This window comes from Genypterus blacodes, unplaced genomic scaffold (assembly GCF_046128005.1).
Source record: "Genypterus blacodes isolate CSIRO-AG114 ecotype Tasmania unplaced genomic scaffold, CSIRO-AGI_Gbla_v1 ptg000067l_1, whole genome shotgun sequence".
Lineage (NCBI taxonomy): Eukaryota > Metazoa > Chordata > Actinopteri > Ophidiiformes > Ophidiidae > Genypterus > Genypterus blacodes.
Window position 1 is genome coordinate 327020 of NW_027466879.1, and position 22981 is coordinate 350000.

The 22981-nt window shown below is 46.9% G+C and overlaps 1 protein-coding gene and 1 non-coding gene across 4 annotated transcripts in view; both read right to left on the reverse strand.

The window, feature by feature from the left end:
• coro2ba (coronin, actin binding protein, 2Ba) overlaps positions 1 to 22981 on the reverse strand; it is a 30038-nt gene that overhangs the window by 2483 nt on the left and 4574 nt on the right. For 2 of the 3 annotated variants that reach the window (XM_076155719.1, XM_076155720.1), the window contains exons 3-12: positions 8415 to 8615; positions 4961 to 5077; positions 4039 to 4188; positions 3605 to 3769; positions 2653 to 2769; positions 2441 to 2545; positions 2168 to 2264; positions 1769 to 1881; positions 1448 to 1538; positions 256 to 395 (exon numbers count right to left, since the gene is read on the reverse strand). In XM_076155719.1, coding sequence (XP_076011834.1) covers positions 256 to 395; positions 1448 to 1538; positions 1769 to 1881; positions 2168 to 2264; positions 2441 to 2545; positions 2653 to 2769; positions 3605 to 3769; positions 4039 to 4188; positions 4961 to 5077; positions 8415 to 8615 — 1296 coding nt within the window. Of the gene's footprint in view, positions 1 to 255; positions 396 to 1447; positions 1539 to 1768; positions 1882 to 2167; positions 2265 to 2440; positions 2546 to 2652; positions 2770 to 3604; positions 3770 to 4038; positions 4189 to 4960; positions 5078 to 8414; positions 8616 to 10748; positions 10861 to 22981 lie in introns of those variants that run through there. The other variant, XM_076155721.1, reaches the window with a different exon arrangement.
• trnat-ugu (transfer RNA threonine (anticodon UGU)) lies at positions 6117 to 6189 on the reverse strand. Its single transcript has one exon. It is a non-coding gene; the product is annotated as a tRNA-Thr (tRNA).

Sequence of the window (22981 nt, forward strand, 5' to 3'; positions counted from 1 at the left end):
GCCTGTGGTTGTGGTGTCAGTCTGTCTCCACTTCTCTGTCTCTGTCTATCAAACTGTGAAATGACTGCATTTACTTCATCATTAAATCATTAAGCTGATTGTTCCTCTGAGCTCTGGTTATAGAGACAGTAGATGACAGATGTGTTATGAGGTCAGATCTGTGTTGGCTCCTGGTCCCCTGTTGTGCAGTGAAGGATCTTCAGACACACACACACACACACACACACACACACACACACACACACACACACTCACCTCGTTCTCTGTTCTGGGGGGAACGTTCTCCAGCAGGTCTATCCCGTTGACCACCATACTCTTCTTCTCTTTAACCGGGGCTTTGAACACTAACTGGTTGGGCCGGTTGTAACCATCCTTTAGCGACATCAAGACCGGGTCTGTGTGCAGAGACAGGAGCAGAACAAATGTGAGCCTGTGACACACACACACACACACACACACACACACACACCAGAATGTATTCCTCCGCCTTTATTATTATTGCTGCTCTGCTCTCGCGGTTATAAGCAATAAAAACTGTGTAGGTATGTGATTAATGTTTTCCTTGCTGCTGATTCCACACAAACTCAGCGCGTCTATTTCTGTTGCTCCTCTTACTACAGTGATGTGTTCATCCTGGACGCTTCGCCACTGAATCTGAATGTATATGCACATCTGAATATAGGTGTATACAGACACACGTCCGTCCCTGCTGATGTGACAGCTTCACTGAGCATGTGTGCGTCCATATGTGCAACCTGAACCTGCACAGTAACCAGGAGGGCAGCAGCTACGGTGTGAGGATGGGTTATTATGGGATATGGGATGAATGAATATGGGATTCATCAAGTAGCTTAGACAGAGAGAAGATTTGTGTTCATTATAAAACATGATAAGATAAACTGGAGTGGAGCGGCCATAATGGACAAACAGGAAGTCTAATCCACCGTCACCTCGTGGGCTTCTGCTTTTATGTATCTGTTTATACATGTTGTCATTTAAAGACCAACATGAAATGTAAAAGAGCACAGTTCAAGATGCATAATTGTAAGTAAAGGGAAATGCTGTGTGTGTGTGTGTGTGTGTGTGTGTGTGTGGGCAGCCATATGTTTAGCTGCAGTCAGGAGCTGGCACAGAAACAACACAGAGCAAAGGAAGAGCGCTCATACATAATTATGTGTAATCATTATACTTGACTAGGTTTGTTCTTTTCTCAAATGTCATGCTGGAGACAAGCTGAGCTCTGTAATGTGTGTGTGTGTGTGTGGGGGGGGGAAAAGGCTCAGCTCTGCAAACGTGTCACCACCACACAGGGATAATAAATAATGATGATAGTGTACACACCGTTTATGATCTCTGGCCTGCTGAAATGTTGCTAAAGCACTGAAGGAGCATCAATCAGTCCCCTGTGTGTGTGTGTGTGTGTGTGTGTGTGTGTGTGTTTGTTTACCTCTATCGATGCCGCTCAGCCACTCGCTGGCAGACAGAGCAGGTTCCGTCCCTGGTGTCATGGGGTAGATGTCCTCCTGGTACGTGTCCGACTGCAAACACAGGAAACAAACACGTTCAGATGCTTCGATAGGGAACATCGAGTTATAACAGGATAACATTTCAATATCCCGTATCATCAAATGGACATAAAGCTGGGGAATAAAGGGGTCGTCTCAATGACACCCATGACCGATGTGCCAGCGTGTCATGATCAGCTCTGAGAGTTCAAATGAAGTTTGATTGAGCAGGAAGGAACGCAGACTGTCTCACTGCCACTGACCCTCCTCGGGACGATCATGGAGACGGGCTCGATCACGCCCTTGAGGGTGACGACCTTGTAGAAGCGGAACACCTCGCACGCCGACACGTCCAGCCCGTGTTTCGGCATCACACCTGAGGAAGAGGTCAGAAGGTCAGGGCTGGCTTTTAATCTGACACAGAAGATAGAACGTCAACCTGCAGAACCTTTCATGAAAATATAAGAGAATGTTCCACTTTATCCTTGAATCGTTTCAACGTTGCAATATCACTGTTAGAATAATATCACGGCATCCCATTAGCTCCTGTGACTCATCCTCCTCCGCCCACAACGACTGCTAATGAAGCGGTAAGGATCTTCATCAGCTCTCGCTCCCACAAACATTGTATAGCCTCTGAGTACTTCTGACAAATGACCTACCCAATCCTCTCTGCGGGGCCGGGGAGCGGTACTCTGTCAGGTACTGGAGGTAGGGCTTCTCTGTGATGATCTCAAAGTAACGGATGTTCCCGTCCCCCTGCCAACGCACCACAATCTGGGTTTTAACCTTATCTTCATCATAAACTCTGGGTTGGTAGACACATACTACTTTAAACCTTAAATATGAGGAACGTCCCAGTTATGTAAGCTTGTGTGTGTGTGTGTGTGTGTATAGTGGTTGATGTGACCCAGTTAAGGGAGTAAAGTGCTGACCTTGCCTGCCAGGTACAACATGTGTGTATCTGCGTCGTAGAAAGGAAACAGCAACCCTGACAGGCCGTCTATCTCCTCCTCAACGATCGGCATAGACAAATCCTCCTGCGGAACAACGCACACACACACACACACACACATCAAATTACACACACACACACACTTGCCCCGCCCAGTCTGGCATTATAGGCAGCAGCCATATGTTGCCTAACCTGATCCCAGAGAGCGATCTGCCGGGTGTTCCACCGAGTCACGCCTGTGGTCAGCAGCCGCTTCATGTTGCCCAGGAACACCACTCGGTTTACACGGTGGTTCTTACAACTGGCGTGCTGGGGGAGCAGGAGAGCAAGGTACACATGCTAGTTACTCCTTCATTGTTTATCCAAACCCTTACACACACACTGCAGCCTGTGAGTCCAACCCTCCTCATGTATGGAGTCAGCAGTACAGCATCAATACAAGAACATCTCACAGAACACAAACACACAGGGAACAACACACATAGGGAACAACACACACAGGGAACAACACGAACACACAGGGAACAACACACACAGGGAACAACACAAACACACAGGGATACATTTCAGAATGTTTCAGGGAGAGAATTTCCATGACGCGTCTGTTTTCCTCCTTCATCCTGCCAGTGACCTCCCATTCTAATCACCTCCACTCGGAGCAGCAGGGTCGGGTGTGGGTGTGTGTGTGTGTGTGTGTGTGGTGGGGGGAGGGTACATGAGTCTAATCAGAAATCATTTCATGGTGATCAGGCAGCAGAGGTTGCTGCTGGCAAGGTCAAACATGTAGAGGTGAAGAAGTTGCAGCACCCAGCAGCTGCAGCCAATGAGCTACTTTAATCAGTTATAAATATCTGGGAAGTGCAGCCTGTAAATAGAAACTAATCAGATCAAAATACTGGAGGACCTAAAAAAGAAATAGGGACGGCAAAATGGTGGAGAGACTTTATTTAGGGGGACTGTGTGTTGGGCAATGAGAGGTGAAATGTATTCTGGGTATTATATTCTCTATATCTTATACTGCTATATAATGATTTACTGCAGAGAGTATATAAAGAAATCAATACTCTACTTAGAAGCAGTGTGTGTCAGAGTGAATGATATCTTTATAAAGTGTAAATGTGGCAGAGGAGGATGATTTGCTGACCTGAAGAACTCTCCCTGAGCGAGGCTCGATCACACGCAACTTCCTGTCTTTACAGCTGGTGGCCAGCAGGCTGCCATCTGTGTTGAAGGACATGCTGAGGATGACATCAGTGTGGCAGTCGATCATTTTCACCGGCTCGCCGATCTCCAGGTTCCAGATCAGGACCTGACAGAGTGAGGGAGGAGGGAGGAGGGTTTGGGCGGAGGCGTTAAGACAGCGGCGGTGCTTGAGGTGTTTATGTTGCCAGTGTGTGAGGTGACACATGTGAAGAGGAGGGGGAAGACATGTTACTCTCTAAAGCATGTTGGAATACATTTTTCTGGAGCTTAAAAAATCGATCACATCTCCAATTGCAACGTGAAATCCTCCCCCAGTCTTTCAACAATACCAGTCTACATTGTGTTGATTTAGAGTCAAAGTAATCAGTCTGGTACCTTATAGTCGTAGCCGGCGCTGAAGAGGATGCCGCTGCTGGTGGGGTGCCACTCAATGAGGCCAACACGCCTGCTGTGTCCATAAAGCTCCAGCACCGCCTCTGTCATGTTGCGCCTCAGGCCCCCCTCTGGGATCTCCCATACTCGCACCTGCAATGTCACACACACACACACACACAAAGACATATACAGTGTGTGACTATAAAGGACACAGAGAGATATTTATTGTGCTTTCCTAAAGGGCCAGAGAACATTTGTCAACATTCATACAGGCACCAATCTGTGATCAGCAGAACACAGCCAGAGATCAAAAATAGCACGTGCTATCAATGTAGCCCCCAGCATTAGGATTAGGTTGGATTACAGCTATGGCTACAAGCTCTGTGTCCAACCAGAGAAGATTACGCTTCAACAAGTTAAAGTGCAAAGCAGGACAGAGTGCCACGGTGGCTTTACTGCACTCAGCAGAGCCGGGAGAGAGAACAGGTGCAGCTGCAGGAGAAAATAAACTGGCCTGCACTGACCCGGCTGTATGGATTGTAAAATGTGAGATTAGTCAGAGTGATTTGATAGTTTCTTTATGTAATGTCATTTATGTAGTCGGTTATGGAGCAGCTCGGGCATTAGTGCCTTGCTGAAAGGCATTTCACATTCATCATTTGCCATTTTGGGCTAGTGGCCCGTAACCTCGGTGACTACAACAGCTGCCTGACAGAATACAATCACAAGTGTGTGTCCACGACCTGCTCTCTGGATGTATGTCCACTAACTCAATCAGTGGGCCTCTAACAGGCATCTTTACCTCCTGGTCTTTACATGCGGTGCCAGTTCACATCCTGCTGAAATCATCTCATTTCCTACCGCTCCGTTCATTTCCTCTCTGGAGTATCTGACACAACACAGGAGGCCGTGTGCCGCTTACCGACGTGTCCTCGGAGCAGGACGCTATGATGTTGTCAAAGAAGGGGTTCCACTTGATGTCCAACACGTTGCCTTGATGTCCACACACTTTGGGGTAGTGAGATTCCAGACGGCCAGACTGAAAAATGAAGACATACATTTACTATTTCCTGCTATAGGATGACTATTGTGCAGGTAAAACAATAGAATAGCAAAGAATAGCAGCAATATATCAGCAATCAATCCCCGTGTCACAAATAATGGAACAAAACTAGTCTTATCAGGAATTGTCATTAAAGTGAAAGACGATATGGTAACAGGTCCACTGCCATCGATGAGATGATGTCATTAATCCACATCAACACAGATCTGCTGATTGTACACGTGAGGTAGATCCTTGTAGTTACTGAGAGTGTCCACTGTGGGGCACTGGCCCATTACAGCAGACAGAAGATGGAACCGTCTCCATGTTGGTCGTGATAGCATGAATGTTTGATGTCTCCTGAATCCACCGGCCTCTTTTTTATTTCCTCTGAGATTTGTTTGGGAGCTTCAGGTCGTGCCTCTGTCAGATCCTGTGTTTCTGTGTGTTTGTACAGATGTGTGTGTGAGTCAGTATTGTCCTCACTGAGGTTGGAGATCCCCTGCAGATGTACATTATAGAGTTCAGGGTTATGTGTGTTTGTCACGTGCGGTCATACAAGTGTAACAACAGAGAGAAGCTTGTTCTGCTCCAGCTGTGCCTCCAGTAACATTAAGGTGTCAGTGATGGAGAGTCGCTCTCTCTCTCCTGGCTGCAGAGGCGCTTCCCTCAACTCAGCAGCCTGGGCGGTGTGTGTCCTGGTGGGTGGGGTCTTTCCTGATGATGAGCGCCCCGGTTGTGCTTCATCTGGTGCATCCTGCATGGATAGAAGGGGGGCGGTGTCTGGTCCTGCTGCTCTTCAGAGGGGTACAGCTTCCCCTGTGGCCCCTGAAGTCCTTCAACATGTCTTTGGTCTTCAAGTTCAAGTTCACATTCAGGGGGAGGCGGTTGCCGTGGCACCTCATCCAGATAATGAGCAGTGAGCAGAGGATGGTATGGATCTGTTGACCTCTGGGTCATGGGCTCAGCCAGAGCCTTAATCCCTCAGGCCACGGGCTGTAAAACTAAAGGTCAAGTGTTAGAAAACTAAAGGTCAAGGCCTCAGCGAGAATTGAACTCGCGACCCCTGGTTTACAAGACCAGTGCTCTAACCACTGAGCTATGAAGCCCCAGGTACACATGTATAAATGGATGCAGCTCACATAGTGACACACTGACGATAAGGCCCTGATATCAGGCTGAGAGTTCATTGAACCACTCAGATATGGAGCTCACAGTCCTGCTTCACTGTAAGATTCCTCCTCTGTCTGTCCAACAGCTGCTAACTACCAGCTCTCAGCCCCTCGGCCTCCGTGTCTCTCTGGAGCTCGTTTCTCGAGGCTGGCCCACAGACGATACACACACACACACACACACAGATCTCCAGGCCAGGACCAGCAGACACACCACAGGCAGTCAGTGTGAGGCTCCTGCTTTTGCTCTGTGATCTTTATTGATCTAATTTCCAAACAAATCATTATTAACAAGGCTCCCAACTGACGCTCCGCAGGCACAACAACCCAGACAACATTCTGAAAACAGACCTGCAAGTTATTATTATCCACGAAAACACGAAATGGAAACAATAACGAGTAATATTGAAATGAAACGATGCATCTGTGTTCCTTCTGTCCGGTCGCTGCCAGGTTTTCCTCCCTAAACGCTTTGTTATTGCTGCAGCTTCACGTCAGAGCTGCTGCCCGAGGATTCCAACGACTGTGAATCTAAGCAGATGAGGGCATAAATATTCTCTGGCAGCTTCGTCCGTACTGTTGCCCATTCCTCATTAAATTAACAACAGGCTGAGTCATGCTTATTAGGTTGAACTGACATTCTGCTGCTGTTTCCTCACATATTACAGATCCAACTCTAGATCCCTCTAATCTGCTGTGCTTGTTGTGGTGAGAGATGAAGATGATCTGTTCTGTGTCATCAGATCGCTGTTTCACGGCGAGATGGGCGTCAAAATCACATAAACTGTATAAATATGAATATGTAGATGGTTTTAGGATTGCTGTCCACTTGGATGATGAAGTTTCAGACGTGGTTGCTATGGCTGCGACACCAAAACCATGTCAAACTGACTCACCAGCTGAAAGGAGCCACATCCTATCAGCTTGGGGCACAGCAATCATCACAGATATGTTCAAAAATCACAACCCCCGTCCTTTATGGTGAGCGTGTATTGCCGCAGAGGGGTTGTCAGGGCAACAGCGTGAGAGAGAAAGTGAGTTTTGACCTTGTGTGTGTGTGCGTTTGTGTGCCAGGTGGTGCCAGCAGTCGTCCTTCCACCCGCTGACGGCGTTGTCTCGTGGCGACCATATGGCCGTCTCGCCGGCTGTCTTGGTAATATGCGGTGCCACGCCTCTGCCTCTGCCTCGCTCCGGGCCAAACACGCGGCAGGCGTGTTTGTTTATCCAGTGGAACATTAAAGAGCTCAGTTTGATGTAGGAAAGGAACGTAACTTATCTAGAATGTCCAACTGCCTTGATTCAAAATTTAAAACCTGAAGAATTCATTCATTATTATAGAAATATAGAAGCTAATATCCCTGTTCATGTTGTTATAAAAGTCCTGATTCAAGCACTTTGTTCTTTCTTGCTGTAAGCAGAGAATACTGCATGAAGCAGCTCCATCCTGTCACTCTGGCTGTCTGTCACCTGTACTGCTGATGAGGGCTAATCCTGAATCAGCAGAGGTATGAGGAAATGCTGAGCTGCCCCTCTTCCCATGGAGGAAATCGATCCGGTTAGGGTGTTTGGACGGGTCAAGTTCAGAGTCATTACGCAGCAAAATAAAGGAACGCCATCAGCTGCAGGATGAATGAGCACATCCATGTCTGAGGAGCTGATAGCTCATGATAACGTCCGGTCTAATGCAGCTCTGCTCCTCCTGACACAGACAGCTGACCTGAATACAGGCCCACTCCACCCTGTTTGAAACCCTGATTCCTTTGGCAGAGTCAAAGCTGCAAAATAATTTATAAGACTAAGACCTGTAATGGAAATGTTACACAGTGGAGGCAAAAAACATTACAGCCGTATTTAGATAAGTATCGATCAAACTAAGTCTGTTCCAGGTGGGATTCACATTGGGAATGTTTGTGGTTTGAGGTTTAAAGGCAGCAATGTTCAATCAACAACTGTGTACTGATTAAATCCACAGTCGTTTCATTATGATACATGTAAGATCATGTTATATAGAACCACAGAGGTCAAAGGTCAACATACTCAGGCAGATATCAGCATCTCTGTTTCCATGTGTATCTTCTGACTTGACTGAACTCATTTTAGAACCCAGTCAGTGAAGCAAAAACACAAACAGAACAGAAGCACAGTCTCACACTAGCGGTTACCTGGGTTACTGGAATAACGATGAAGGAGCCCCCGCCGGCACACTCGGTGACGATGGCCAGGAAGGTGGCGTTGACGGCACAGAAGTGGTTGTCGTGGACGTTCTTGGTGATGGGGATCCCGTCGAAGCAGTGCTCCCGGTTGGCCAGTTTTCCGTACACATTTCGAAACTTGGAGCTTCGGTAAGTCGGCCGCCATGACATCTGAAAGAAAGAGAGGAGGAAACAATAAGACCTCCTACAAACACAGATCCTGGTTTAATGATGAATACTAAAACAGATTTGCTCTTTTGTTCACTTATGTAGTTAGATAACATTGCAACTCATTATCTAATCTTCCACATATCGTGTTAATTAACACAAGTCTGCCTTCTTCAACTACTAATAGACGATAAAAGACATTTAACCAAGATTAAATAGTTGAGCTGCCATTATCACTGAAATACATTTTAATGACACTATGAGGACAAATGTTCTTCTTCTCATCCTTGTTGTTGGTCTTACACACACACACACACACACACACACACACACACACACACAGGATGGTGGTACAGAGAGGATCTGAGAGGCTTCATGTCAGATTCCCAGCACCGTTGCAGGGAGCCCACCCTGTCCCATCTGTGCAGACATGATAACACACACACACTTGTGGGAAATCATCCAAATTGGTGTTGGGTGTGAGACTCGCGCTGAGTGAAAACACTTCTGACACCATCTCACCATGCCTCAGATTCAGAGTGTAAAGAGACAAACAAACGCTAAACCATCTTACAAACAAGATGGAAGAATAATTATCAATCCCAGACGCAATATCAGGATTCCTCCTCATTTCTGGGTGCAGTTCCTTCATTCATTTCAAAGCCAGAAGCCAGAAGCCAGTGAAATCCTCCTGTAGCTTCGACTCTTCTTGTAAATGAGTGGAAGCCCTAGTTGGCAGTGGGTCTGCAACCACGACACACAACAAAAGGGAGCGGTTAGCATCAGTTTGACTCAAGCTGGGCATTTTGTTCATTACTCCACCACAGAAACCCGAATGATGGAGCTACTAAGCTGGCTCAGCAGAGGGAGCACAAAGTTGACTGGGCCACAGAACTCAGTCAGTTTCCCTCGGGCAAAAAAGTGGAATACTGTTAGAATTTGAGCAATGTACTGAAAGCCAGATCAGATCAATACCCTGGGTTCCAATGAGACCGCAGATGTTCTGTGAGAGTTCAGGAACTGGAAGGAGAAGATTTATGACTCAGATCAGTGGCAGCAATGCTGGGTGACATCATCATCAGTCTCTCTCTATTCATCATTGTTCTGTGGATGTGGAGGGAACTGGAGGAAGTGTGTGTGTGTGTGTGTGTGTGTGTGTGTGTGTGTGCGTGTGTGTGTGTGTGTGCATGCAAATAGGAGCATCTCCAGACCGGACCAGACCTGCTGCTCCTCTCCACAGCCTCAATGGAGAGATGCCAACCAGAGGCCTCCTGACATGGGACTGCTCTTTAGATTTAAAGAAACAACTAGATTTTATTTCCCTCATGCACCCACAGTTCCATTTCCTGACTCGTTCCTTGCAAGAAAGGTCAACAGGTACTGACAGCCGACACCTTTTATTGATATTAACTGAGGGAAATAGCAAACAAACGTCTAATTATCTTAGTTCAACAAATACTGGCTCATTTTGAATTGTATTTCCTTCACAGATGACTTCCTGGTCATATTATATTCAACCATACACACATTGCGAACAGGGGCAGATTGACCAGTCTGAGGAATCTGTGTGTGTGTGTGTGAGCAGCATAATGGCAGCTTGTTAAAGAATTAATGCAGAACAGAAGCGCAGCAGAAAGTGGCCTGAGGGACGAGAGAGAGAGAGAGAGCGAGAGAGAGAGAGAGAGAGAGAGAGAGAGAGGATCTGCTGCTTTGAGCTCTGTTTACAAGGATGCTCATTCATTGGTCACTGGCGTTATGGCACAGAGAGGACGCCTGTGTGTGTGTGTGTGTGTGTGTGTCTGTGCCTGTGTGTGTGTGTGCCTGTTTGTGTGTGTGTGTGCGTGCGTGCCCTTCTTATCTCACACAAAAACAGACTCAAAGAGCGGCTCAGTGAAGAAGCTATCCATCAGTGCAGGCCACAAGACGGGGTGTGTGTGTGTGTGTGTGTCGTGAGCACGATTCCCTCTGGGGTTCCACAGGTCTGACACCAGACTGCTCTCACGTTCTTTAACAGGCCTGATGAACTTAACCTCTCCCTGCACATCCAGCACACACACACACACACACACACACACACACACACACACACACACACTGTAAGGTTCTGGTAAGGTTGTGGTTGAAGCGGCCTCTTACCTTCCTGGTGTCCTCACAGGGACTTGCCTCTCTCCTGCTGCGGCCCTCTCAGATTAACAACATCCAGCCTCCTTTTCTACACGAGATGCCAGGATCTCCTCTCTTCCTTCCTACAAATCCGAGCAGACTGCCTCCCTCTCTCTCTCTCATGTTTTTCCTCCCCCCTCCCCTTTGCACTCGCCCTTCCCACCCTCTTCTCCTCCTACCGAGCTACACTGATAGCTGCAGGGGTAGCACTCCCCCTTTCCTCTCTTTCACCCTGCCACTGCGTTTTTAAGTGTTCCTCTCTCTCACACTCTCTCTCTCTCTCTCTCTCTCCCTCTATCTCAGTTCACAGCAGCCCTGGAGTAGCAGCCCTTCATCCTCCTTCCTCTTCCTCCCATGGGTTGTTTGGAATCATAAGGCTCATTTGGCAGTTTCCCAGAACCTCCAGCGGCGTGTCACTCTTCTCTCATCCTGTCTTTCCTCTCTCTCTTCTCCTCCTCGGTCAAAGCATTCACTGGATAGCTATGAAATCCTCCTAATGTTTGGAAAGATAATCTGCAACCTCGGACAGGAAACTCCAACTGTCACTTCTCCAGAACACAACCATGAATCAACGAAATATCACAGGCATCCAGATTCTGATTTGTACAATCCACACTTTAGGAGTCCACTTCTGCTTCTCTCCAGCTTCATCTCCTCTCCTTCATAAAGACCCGGGGACATTCTGCTCCATCTGACTGTTTGTGTTCTATAGAAAACCTAACAATGCCCTTATCTGTTAGTCTGTTGCCTTTTGATTGAATGATGCCATGTGAATTCAAATCTTGAACACTTCATCTGTGTCCATATCCATTATGACACAAGTGTGTGTACCTATTAAACTTAATGACTCCACAAGGGGCAATAATTAGATTTGACTCAACTTGCTTGCCAGGAACACAAAGGTTTCTTTCCAGTCTCTAAATAGCTTTAGAGGGACCCTGTGAATCTCAAATGTGTCCTCTGCATCCTCTCGCAATGCATATCTTAAGATTTGACAGAGCCGGGTATTGTTTCTTTCACGAGTCCAGCTTCTCCCTGTCTGCTCTCAGCGCTCTCTGAGCCCCGGGTGCTTCTGTTCCGTCTCTGTGGGGTCGGAGGGGGGGAGCGGCCTCTGGTCACATCCATAGGTGCTAAAATAAAAACCACCTCCCTCCCCTGATGATTGTGTGGAGTGTGTTGTTAGATGTGTGAAGACGCCCTCAGCTCCACTCAACCGGTCTACCCTGGCCTCTTGGCTGCAGTGTGTGTATGTCTGAGTGTGTGCCTGCAGGTGTAGTTTCAGTCTCTCTGCCTGTCCCTCCCATGTTTACACACACATGCACCTATAGTGCTGTGAGGCAGGGTGCTGCAGTGGATTTATTGAGTTTTCTACACTTCACTCCAGGCCATGACTGCTCTGTTATTCTTTCTCCTTGACTCTTCTCCTCATTTTTCATGCGTAGAGGCAGAAACATCTTGGTATCCTGCTGAAAAGTGTCACCAGAATATAAAACTCACTCTCTAAATGGAAAAAATCATTCCAAAAGAACTAAATGTGTCTTTTTTAAATCCTCACCCCAGCTGCAGTGAAGTGAAGCTCTCTCCTCAGTCAAAGGCTGCGTGTAGAGAAGAAGACTCTCTCTGAAACATCCACATCCCCTGAATCGTCACCAATCAATGCATTTAATCTTTCCAATCATAGATTCCCTCTATGCTGCTGCCAAATGAGGAAGTGGGGAGCATCTGAAGTCACATTCAGCCGATACAAAGGGCCGCCTGCGCCTCTCGTCACGCAGCCAAGAGACAAGCTCAGTCAAAGTCTCTCAGTGAGGCTGTACATCTATGACGACTTCCTCTCTCTGCCAGGAGTAAATATCACACAGAGAGAAATCCTGCTGGCTGCTTTGGCCCAAAGTGTCTTCCCAGTGTGAAGTGCTCTCTCCCTCTCTCTCCCTCTCTCTCTCTCTCTCTCCCTCTCTCTCCCTCTCTCTCCCTCTCTCTCTCTCTTTGAGTCACACAGGAAGTGTCACAGCTTGGAATCTTTTGCACAAAGCTATGACAGAGATCCAAACAGACAGTTATAGTTCTAAAAGGCTTTGGTGTACTATCAAGAAGTACGATCACATAAGAGACCACAGAACTAATCGTGTGTGTGTGTTCCTCAATAGATGATCAGTAAACACACAAACACACACAGTTTATATAAGAACTCACCTCACCTCAATCAATCTGGGAGAGATTAGCTCCACTCCTCACTTTGCTGTGAATGTTGATGTTTTGTTTCCATCTGGCTAATTGGTTTTGCATCTCATGATTTAGCTTCAGTCAATACAGGCACGAAGCAACGAGGCAGCTTCATCAATCTAATCTATGCCTACTCTCTGTTATGATTTCAGGGATTTGAGCCACTGAGAATAAACACAAACAGCTAACAATGAAGCTTTTAAGTGTAAAGCAACAACAGCATCGAACCCGTGAAGCCCCATGTTGTTGTTGTATGGATCACATCACATCTATGGTTCCTCTTTGTGATACAGCAGCCGGTGCTCATGGGTTCTTCAGAGTTCCTACAATCATCTTCTTTGCCGGTGATGATAGGAGAAGCAGCAGCTCAGCTAATGGCCACTCTCAGGCCTGAACCCAGCCCCATTAAGCACAGTGGTAATGCTGCAAAGAGCCTCGCTACTCAAGGAAACAGGAAACACTGAAACCCAAGCGAAGAGCACTTATCACAGCAGCAACACAGTGTCCAGGAATCCAGGCGAGGCTCCGAGGGGAAAGGAGTCACGTTACCATGCAGGTAACACAATTACTACACACTGGAGCGCTGGAGAGACGTTCAGAGACGCCTGCGGTGTCTTCAATCTGTTTTTCTGTGTAACGTACAGACAATATGTCATGTTCACGCAAAGAGAAGAGAGCCATTACAGAGCCAGATAAACATCTAAATTAGTAATCGCCTAAGGGCCTCTTCATCTCTCAGGGGAGTTCTTCCAATGTGCTTTTTGGAGCATAATGATGATGGCTGGGGGCTCGGGGGGGCTGCACGCCGAAGAAGGAGAAGGTGAGACACAAAGAGAGACAAAGGAGAGCAGATGAGACGGAGAGATAGAAGGGAAAGGAAGGAGGAGAGGAGCTGAAGGACACGAGGAGGGAGAGGAGGTAAACAAGAAGAATGAGGAGAATAAACAACAGAGGAGACAAACAGAGAAGAATGAGATATTTAAAGTGACAAAGACAGCTGAACAGTCAGAGGAGGAAGAGGAAGAGGAGGGGGAGGGGCCCAGACGGAGATTAACTCCCCTCTGTCAGACCAACTGCCACACACACACACACACGCAGGTATACACAGCCCTGGTGACAATCGGCGCTCCTCTGCTGGATTAAACACTTGATTATATGTCTCTTTGTTTGTTTTGTGCCAGTTTCTGTAATTCTCAACCTGTCCACCAGCTGTCCCCTTGACTCCCACACCTGTTCCCCATCTCCCCTCGTCAGCCTCCTCAGTACACACAGTGGCCATCTTCCCATTGTTCCCTGTCAGATCCTCCGCGTATCCCGCCCTGTTTGTCTGTAGTTGTGTGTTTTTGTCCATTCCCTCCTTTTGTCGTTACTTTGTTTTTGCCACACACACACACACAAACACATAATGGATCTAAAAGTAAAGCCTATATTTCTCTTGTGGTTCTTATGTTATCAGAGCCAGCTTTCAGGTTCTGTATCTGAATCTCAATTAGTTTAAAAGCCTCTCAAGTTTAAAAGATTAAATGTCACAAAGCTTTCCGTAGTGCCCTTGGGCCGTATGTTGCATCAGCGTTTGACTCCACTGAGCCGTCACTAAGAAAGGCTCAACGCCCCCAGAGCTGCAGACGGATCAGATCCAAGGGGAGAAAGGTGTTTGTCACAGTATAATGCTCATTTACTTTGATTACAGTACTTTGAGTGAAGCTAATGAGACACAAACTGCAGCGTCTCAGGACGAAAGGCTGCAAATATTTACAGAAGCAACACGAGGCAAACTTGATGCGGCATAACAGCTCGCACGTCTCCCCTGATATGAGGTGAAGCAGCAGAGTGGCTCCAAGCCCAGAGAGCAGAGGCAGAAGCACTTTCATCACAATGTTACCCACATCCATCACAAGACGGAAGAACAAGGAGACGGCCGCGTGTTGTTATTCCAGATCAAGTAAGGATTTGACCGAACTTGAAGGTGATTCTTGGGTGGACCGCATTGAGAGTTTGGCTCTTTGGTCCAGCCAGCGTCTCTGTGTGAGGGAAAGAACCTGAACCTGCTGTACAACTAGACTAGAGATGATGGAATGGTGATTGACGATCCAGATCAAAAGAACCGATTCATTATTAAAGACTGGCAGGAGAGAAAGTATTAAAGCCATTATTCAATCCTTTTACTGCTTCTGTCACTGCGCCCGGAGACTTTTTTCCTCATAAAAGGTGAAGGTTTATAGCTCAGTCTGGTAAAAAGCTCCTGGTCCATCCACACTGAATGGCGGCTGAGGCGGAGGTTTGGTGGCAGAGACCCGGGCCAGGCGGTCCGGCTTCACTGTGGCACCGACCAGATGGCCTGAACAGTGTCAGCATCTCTACCTCCTCTATCTCTCACTCTCATCTCACCCTCTTCTCTCCCTCCCTTTCTCTCTCTCTCTCTCTAAGTCCCACTCTCTCTGCGCCTTCAGAGGAGAGGATGGGTGGAAACTAGACGGAGACTGAAGCCAAGACAAACTGCAGCCCAACTGCATGGCCAAGGCCTGCAGCATTCCATCAGCCTCAGCATCAAGGACGATCAAGGAGAGAAAAAAAAACATGCAAGTGAAATACACTGGGACTAAACTTTTTGTGATTTTGAATTGCCAACTATTTTGTCACTTTTATGTAATGATTTTATGTTTTTGTTTGGTGAAGTTAAGCCAATATGACAGGAACATCAGCTCCTCTGTAAACCATATAGGGAAGAAAAGGTGCTGTTCCTACTCTCACCACTAGTGGGGCTACAAAGGTAGGATGTAAGGTTTCATCCTCTGGGAAGCATGAGCCACAATGTGAGGGACACAGGGACACAGGGACACAGGAACAGAAAGGACACAGGGGCACGGGGACACAGGGACAGAGAGGACACAGGGACACAGGGGACACAGGGACACAGGGACACAGGGACACAGAGACAGAAAGGACACAGGGGCACGGGGACACAGGGACACAGAGACACAGGGACAGAGAGGAAACAGAGGACAAGACAGTTTCATTCTTACTTCACAATGTTTTTGAATTCATTTTTCATACTGTACGGGGTTAATGAAGCAAAAGCTACACAGAATGAATTTTTGGATGAGTTAATCTGTGTTATGACAGGGTGCTGAGAAAATAATGTTTTGATTGTGTTTTTGAAGCTATGCTTCAGGGTTTTCACCAGCTTCTGTCACACACACACACACACACACACACACACACACACACACACACACAGAGGAGTGAGAGTGTATTGTCGCCCGCTCCACTCTGGGACAGACAAACAGATTGTGGCATCTGTGGCACCTTTGCCAGCGATGAGGTGGGGGTGGGGGAGGGGGAGGGGGAACTCCAGATGTTCCTGTTTATGCAGAGCAGCAGTTGTGAGGGAGAAAGACTCCTAATGAGTTTTCCTCCCGAGGTAAGCAGGTTGAAGAGCCGCTGCATGCAGAAAATAGACACAGACTCAGGGTTTTCTTTATCCACAGGCAAGAAGAGACATAGACAGAAATCAAGCCGGTGTAAAGCAAAGGTTGAGGAAAAGTGTGTGCTCTCTCTCTCTCTCTCTCTCCCACACACACACACACACACACAAATCCATATTCACTCCTGAAAAAACCTAGAGATAACTCCTGCACTGTCCCCCTCACCCCCCCCCCCCCCCCCACACACACACACAGAGAGGAATAGGCATCAGTAATTGCCTCTTCATCCATGCGTGAGCTTGTTAAGCCATATTTGAAATGACAGCAGTCCCATATGTGGGTGAAGGTTAATGTGTTGGGACTTTGACCTATTTCAGTGGATCGGGTCCTGAGGTGGAGGAGGTCTAAGCTCAGGCTGCCTCCATCATCTAACCCTCGTCCTTTCAGCTTTGCGTATTCATTATATTCTTTTAGTTTCTGAGGTGATCTGCCCTCAGCTCGTATAGAAGCTAGGTGCTGACCTGATCTGGAACACGTTGGTTCTCATCTCTGACTCGGTCACTCATGCAGATATTTCCAGTCTGTTACATTGATGTGTTCATTGCCAGTCTGTCACTCTGACATCCACAGCACATTAGGCTCGTGTGCTGCCCCAGTTTAATAGCCAGCAGTAACACACAGGCCTCTTTCCACCGGGCCTCTATGGACAGAAGAAGAAGGTTTAATTTTGTCTGTTACTCCATAAGGGATTGATTCTATATCGGCACCTTCCTCTCCCTGCTGGATCGGCTCAGGTCAAAGAGCCTCAGCTTCCTGTCTTATCTGCACCTGTCCTCATTCCTGTATGCATGGGTTTCATGTAGTGAAGTGTTTTGCATGCACTCATTAAGTGTCTGTGTCATCTTGTTGTGTGTTTCTGTAGCATAATGAACAGCTTTGTGTTTGGATGCCTTGCTTTGTTGTCATCCTCAGCACCTTTCTCTTCCTGTTTTTCCCCTCAGACGATGTGGAATGAAGCCTTTTAGCTCGTATTAGCCTCAGCCCCAGGAGCTCACAGATCTAATTCTTCATTGTCAAGAGAACCGCCCGTGTGCCGTCCTCACCCTGTGTGTGACAGAAAGACACTCGCACAGGAAAAACTCTGTCCCGCTGTAACACAGAGCAAGCAGTTTGCTCCGGACCTCGAGCTCAGCAGAACCTTTTACAGGCCACTCAGCTGAAATTGATACAGGAGGAGAGTTGGACTGATCGTTTCTACCTTCTACCTCACAAACAATGTCCCAGAATGCATTGCACTGTGAAATGAAGGAGTTCCCCAGAGATAGAAAAACAACAACCAATTTAAGATAATTTGTTTTTCCTTAATATCAACCTTCCATATCTGCTCGTGCTCAGGGTCAAGGAGGGGCGGAGTCTATCCCAGCAGGCATTGGGAAAGAGACGCAGATACGCCTGAGGGGGCAACAGAAGTAGACAGGCTTGTGCAGCTAGTTTGTGGTCCAACGTAAGCAGAAGAGTAACTCTGACTCAGCTTTAGGTTCGACCCAAGCAGCAGTACTTCATTATGGCAGGGGAGGGATTTCAAAGATGTATGGCCCACGCTTAGTAAACAAGAGATTTACATGGCAATACCAAGCTTCCAGTTCATCTAACCTGTGTGTGGGAAGAAGGCAGAACACACAGGGGAAACCCATACACACACACACACACACACACACACACACGAGGAGGAAGACGTGCCCAGGTGCTTGGGTCAGAATGACATCCACTTCCTACAGATAAGAGGAAACAATGCAAACCTCCGCTGCAACATGTGACCCAGAGTTTCATTTACATTCAAACGTATAAACACGATGTCATCATTTCTGGGCCACTAATGTACATTTCATGGTACACACTGAATGAGCAACGTTCCAATCCTCAATCGCACACAGAGTTTCTACCAGCCCATAGAAACATTGTGTCCTTCTCCCTCTGTTTTTATGAAACGTGCTCCTCTCTCCTTATTCTGGCTCCATCTCATCCCGGAGTCACGGATCGTCTATGTAAACAAACAGGATGGCACATTAGCATACAGCCAGTAAACCCTGCGAGCCGCAGTCAGCACCCACAGCGGCGGAGCAGGAATGCAGACACAGCTGCCTCTCAGCTGGTGGGTCTGGGCTCTTTCTCCGCACCGATACGCTCTTCCTCCAAAACAAGGAGCATGCTGGGAAAAATCCATGTGTTTTTATTGCAATTCCACACAAAGTTCTTTTGGATTTCTGATCAAACCAGACAGGAAGAATGTGCTCCCAAATTCAAGATGACGCACTTGGAAAAGTCAAACACAGGCATGCAAACTAAACTTTCATGGAATTCTGCATGAATGAGCAATTTATTTATTATGCTTCACCGATGGCTCCATGATATGAACTCCATGAAGAAGTTCCCAGGAATGTTAAGCTGAAAGGCAAACATTTCCACAATAGAGAATACAGTTTGACTCCGCTCGTATGAATTTTAATGCTCAATCATTTCTAAAGGCTCTTTCTCTCCTGTCATGGTTTTTGTGCTCCACACTTTGACAGACAGGCGTACCTACTGTGTCGCCATAGAGACACCAATGCAAATCCAGACAGCTGGAATGAACGTCAAAAGCAAAAAAGTGAGGACCGACTGACATTAAAAGACGTTTTAAATCACGATTTAAATATCTGGCAAAAGAGCAACCATCTCAGAGTATTGTTCCAGAATAAGAGCACTGTGAAAGGAAAGTATCAACCCCCCGATGTGATGTCATTCTGTCGTCTTTACAACTGAGGCTTTGTCCACAGGTAGAATGTTCCGAGGGGTTTTTAGTGATGTTAATTTCTGAGTTTTTGCTTTGACCAAAAACATTCTTATCTAACCAAATCACGACACAGCAGACTGACTCTTTATAAAGGCCGGTGTCGTCTCTGTAACAGGATTATGTGAGGACGCTTTATGTGACTTCCTCTCAGGCTGTCAGCTTGTTCATATAAAGCCTCCAGCATCATGACAAACTGCATCTGACTGAATATTTATACTTTCTGTGCATTGGTCATGGTTTTAAAAAAGATCTGCAGCATGGTTACAGAACTTAAATCCATTATAATGTGAGATTTGAGTGATTGAAGCAGAGATATAGAGCTCCGGAGAGTCATCTATTTTTATATCTACATCTAGAGTGCTCACAGGCAAATTACAGAGCTGAAACTAACACAGGTGAGCGTTTGTGTACGTGTGTGTGTGGGTGTGTGTGTGTGTGTGTGTGTGTGTGTGTGTGTGTGTGTGTGTGTGTAGGCGGGCGGTGAGATCTTCCTCGGTGGATGTGTTCTCCCTCACTGACCCACTCCCCACTCATACCTCTATTACGCATAATCAAGTGTGTCCCCAGCTGGGTACGGCCGCTCTGCCTGTGTATCTAAATGCACACACACACGATAAAACTCATCCTCTGCGTGTTCATACGTGATGTGATCCATGTTAGAGTCGTGGTGAATCGTAGAACAGCACAAGAACACCAGAAATAGCCTCTCCTCACAAAAGATGAGATCAACAGTGGGGAAATAGGATTCAACATTCTACAAATGTGTAAAAACTGAAAACATGGTAGACGTTATAAAGCGCTCCTATTGTCAGCCTGCTGTCTGGGAATGTGACGTGGGATCAGATGACGTAAGTGAATGCCATGACACTGAGCGAAGCTACAAAGCGAGGAGCTACAGTTGCAGTGAGAAAAGGACCAACCCAGTTCTCACTGCAGTGGCACTGCATCAGCCTGACATGCGATCTGACCACTGCAGCTCCACCAGCGCTACCACGGCCACGCTCCCTGGAAGAATGCCAACTGATTTCCTTTCTGAAAGAGTTCTACCACGACTACAGGGTTGGAGATGCAGACTGGAGTTTATAGTATAGCGTGTACAGAGCTATAATGAGTTTAAGAGTGTGTGCAGTGATTTCTGCAGTAAGAGCTGACGAGTCCAAAACTGTCATCACCTTCGGGACTAAAAACTGATGATGCGCCAACATTCAATCTCAGTTACTAAGCTGTGCTGAGCAGTCAGGTACAGGCAACGTCCTTACTGCTGCTGCACACTGTTTTAAAGAGCTAAGACAAGAGAACACCGAGCCACACACATGAACATGAACATGAACTATGTTTGTGTTATAAAAGGATGGAATGAAGCTTTGTGACCTCATTTATGATGAATGACAAGAAGAGACAGAGAAGAGAAAGATAGAGGAGAGAGAGATGAAAAGAGAATGAATAACTTCCATTCAGTCCTCACACACAAACATAGAAGGGCAAAAATACACACAACTGCACGCACACACACACATACGGAGGCAAGCACCCATCTGCGTTGACTCCCTTGTCCCGAGGCCTACAAACAGGAAGTGTGTCCTATATCCTGATGATTCTCTCCTCTTGCTCTCACACAATTGTATAGGCTGAGCGCCTAATCTCAGCTGGAGGGGAAACAGGAAGCTGGTCAAAAATGGTCACTCTCTCCCGTGTCTATATTTCCTCTGGAGGATGTTCACAGATGGCATCATTCCGTCCTCTTTTTCCCCCTCCTATGATTTCCCAAAGGGAATTTAAAAAGGAACACATCCCATCGCACAAAAGCCAGGGCAGAGTGTTTCCCTGCATGCTGCTCAGAATAAATAAATTGGTAAAAGGTAGACAGCCCCGCAGCCACCTAGACGAGCCCCGTAGTCACCTAGACCAGTGGGTCAGTCTGGACTGTGTGAAGGCATTTGCAGCAGATGAAGGATTTATGAAGTGAGGAGTTTCCAAGCTCCCATGGAAACACACCTGGGACTTTATACACAGATTTGGACAGTATAGTTTTTACAGACTCCCTCACACACACACACACACACACACACCCCCACACACACACACACACACACACACACACACACACAATAAGGAGCCTCTCTGACAGGCCATGAGCTCATGAGATCTGAATGTCGTCCTGTGGTGACTACTTTTCTGTAGCTCTCATTCAACTATTTCACACACACACACACTTTGCTCCGCCCATGTGAATTCTCTTTGCATCAAGAGTAGAAATAAGAAACCCCCTTAAAAAACAGCTTAATTCTTGCTTTGGTATTTTCTCTGAACCTGCTTCATTCTCTCTCCTCTGCTTGGTGGTTCTTTTGTTGCTATGCTGGCGACTGAGCGCTGGGTGTAATGTGGGTGCCTGAGTGTCACTGTGACTGACTGAGCGTGTGGGTGAACATTAAGCTTGACAAATGGCCAGCAGTCTAAATCAGACTCAGTTAAGAGTTACTGTGGGCGAGGGCAAAGAATTTGGAGACAGTTTGCAAGTGTGTCTGCACTTCAATTCGTTTGTCTGACTGTGGTTGAGTGTGTGTGTGTGTGTGTGTGTGTGTGTGTGTGTGTGTGTGTGTGTGTGTGTGACAGTGCAAGTTAGTAGATTATCTTCTAGCTGACGGCGTGTTTGATATTTTAAAATCTTAGTCTTTGAGAGGAAGCTAGCCAGCCTAGCATACATTTCCTGTAAATTAAGTCTTTTGTTCTTTATAATGTGTGGGAATGAAGCTCCATTAATCATTCCCCTGGTTGAAACCCACCCACCCACTCGCATGATGACAAACTTTCTGTTGCTGTCCGTCAAACTTTCTCCTCCAGCCTGAACAAAAGGAGCTGAAGGACGTGAACAGTGTGTTACAGTTAACAGCAGAAACTTTACCATAAACACTGAAAATAGCTTTCAGACGTCTTTCCAGCCCCGTATGTGCGCCTGACATCAGAAAGGCAATTACATAGGGCCTCCTCTATAATTGGGGTGTGTGCAGATAGCTAATTGCAAACACACTTAACACAGCTGGAATGCTACTTTGAATTATACAGAACTCACGTCACTAAGTTAAATATATAGCAAAGCGTGTGCGTCTGTGTGTACTTCCACCTCTGTGAGGACATATTTGAGTCTCAGACCCTCAGAATCAGCACGTTTTGGGTGGTCCCCGCTTCTTCAACCGGCTGTTTAAGGTTAGATTATGATGGTAGTGAGGGATTAGGGTGAGCGTGAAGTACAGATGCAGAGGGAGAAGGGTTAGAGTTAAGAGCCTGAGAGGGAATGTGGTCAGCAAAAGGTCCTCACACGGGTAGCAGTAGTGTGTTTGTGTGTGTGTGTGTGTGTCCTCAGGGGAACAGACATCATTTATCACCACATGGGCTCCCTTTACTGTTGGTCTGGGAGCGTTTCTGCTGGTGTCTAAAGGAACAATAAGGCTCCTCCAAAGGCCAGGCCCTCCCTCCCTCCAGCTCGGTCACTCGTCTCCTCTCTCAGCCTCCTTCTGTCCCTCCTCCTCCTCCTCCCCCCCTCCACAGATCTGGCACACTAGGGTTTCTGTGGTATCCAACCAAAAACAACCGGACCCTTTTTAGGGGTTGCCGTGTGAATCCCAAGCTTTCCCGTCAGTGAAAAGAAAACTCCAAACTCTCTATAGAAGGTTTTTTTCTATGTTTGTATCTCAGTTTGCCAGTTACTTGTTGGCTCATGTGAATAG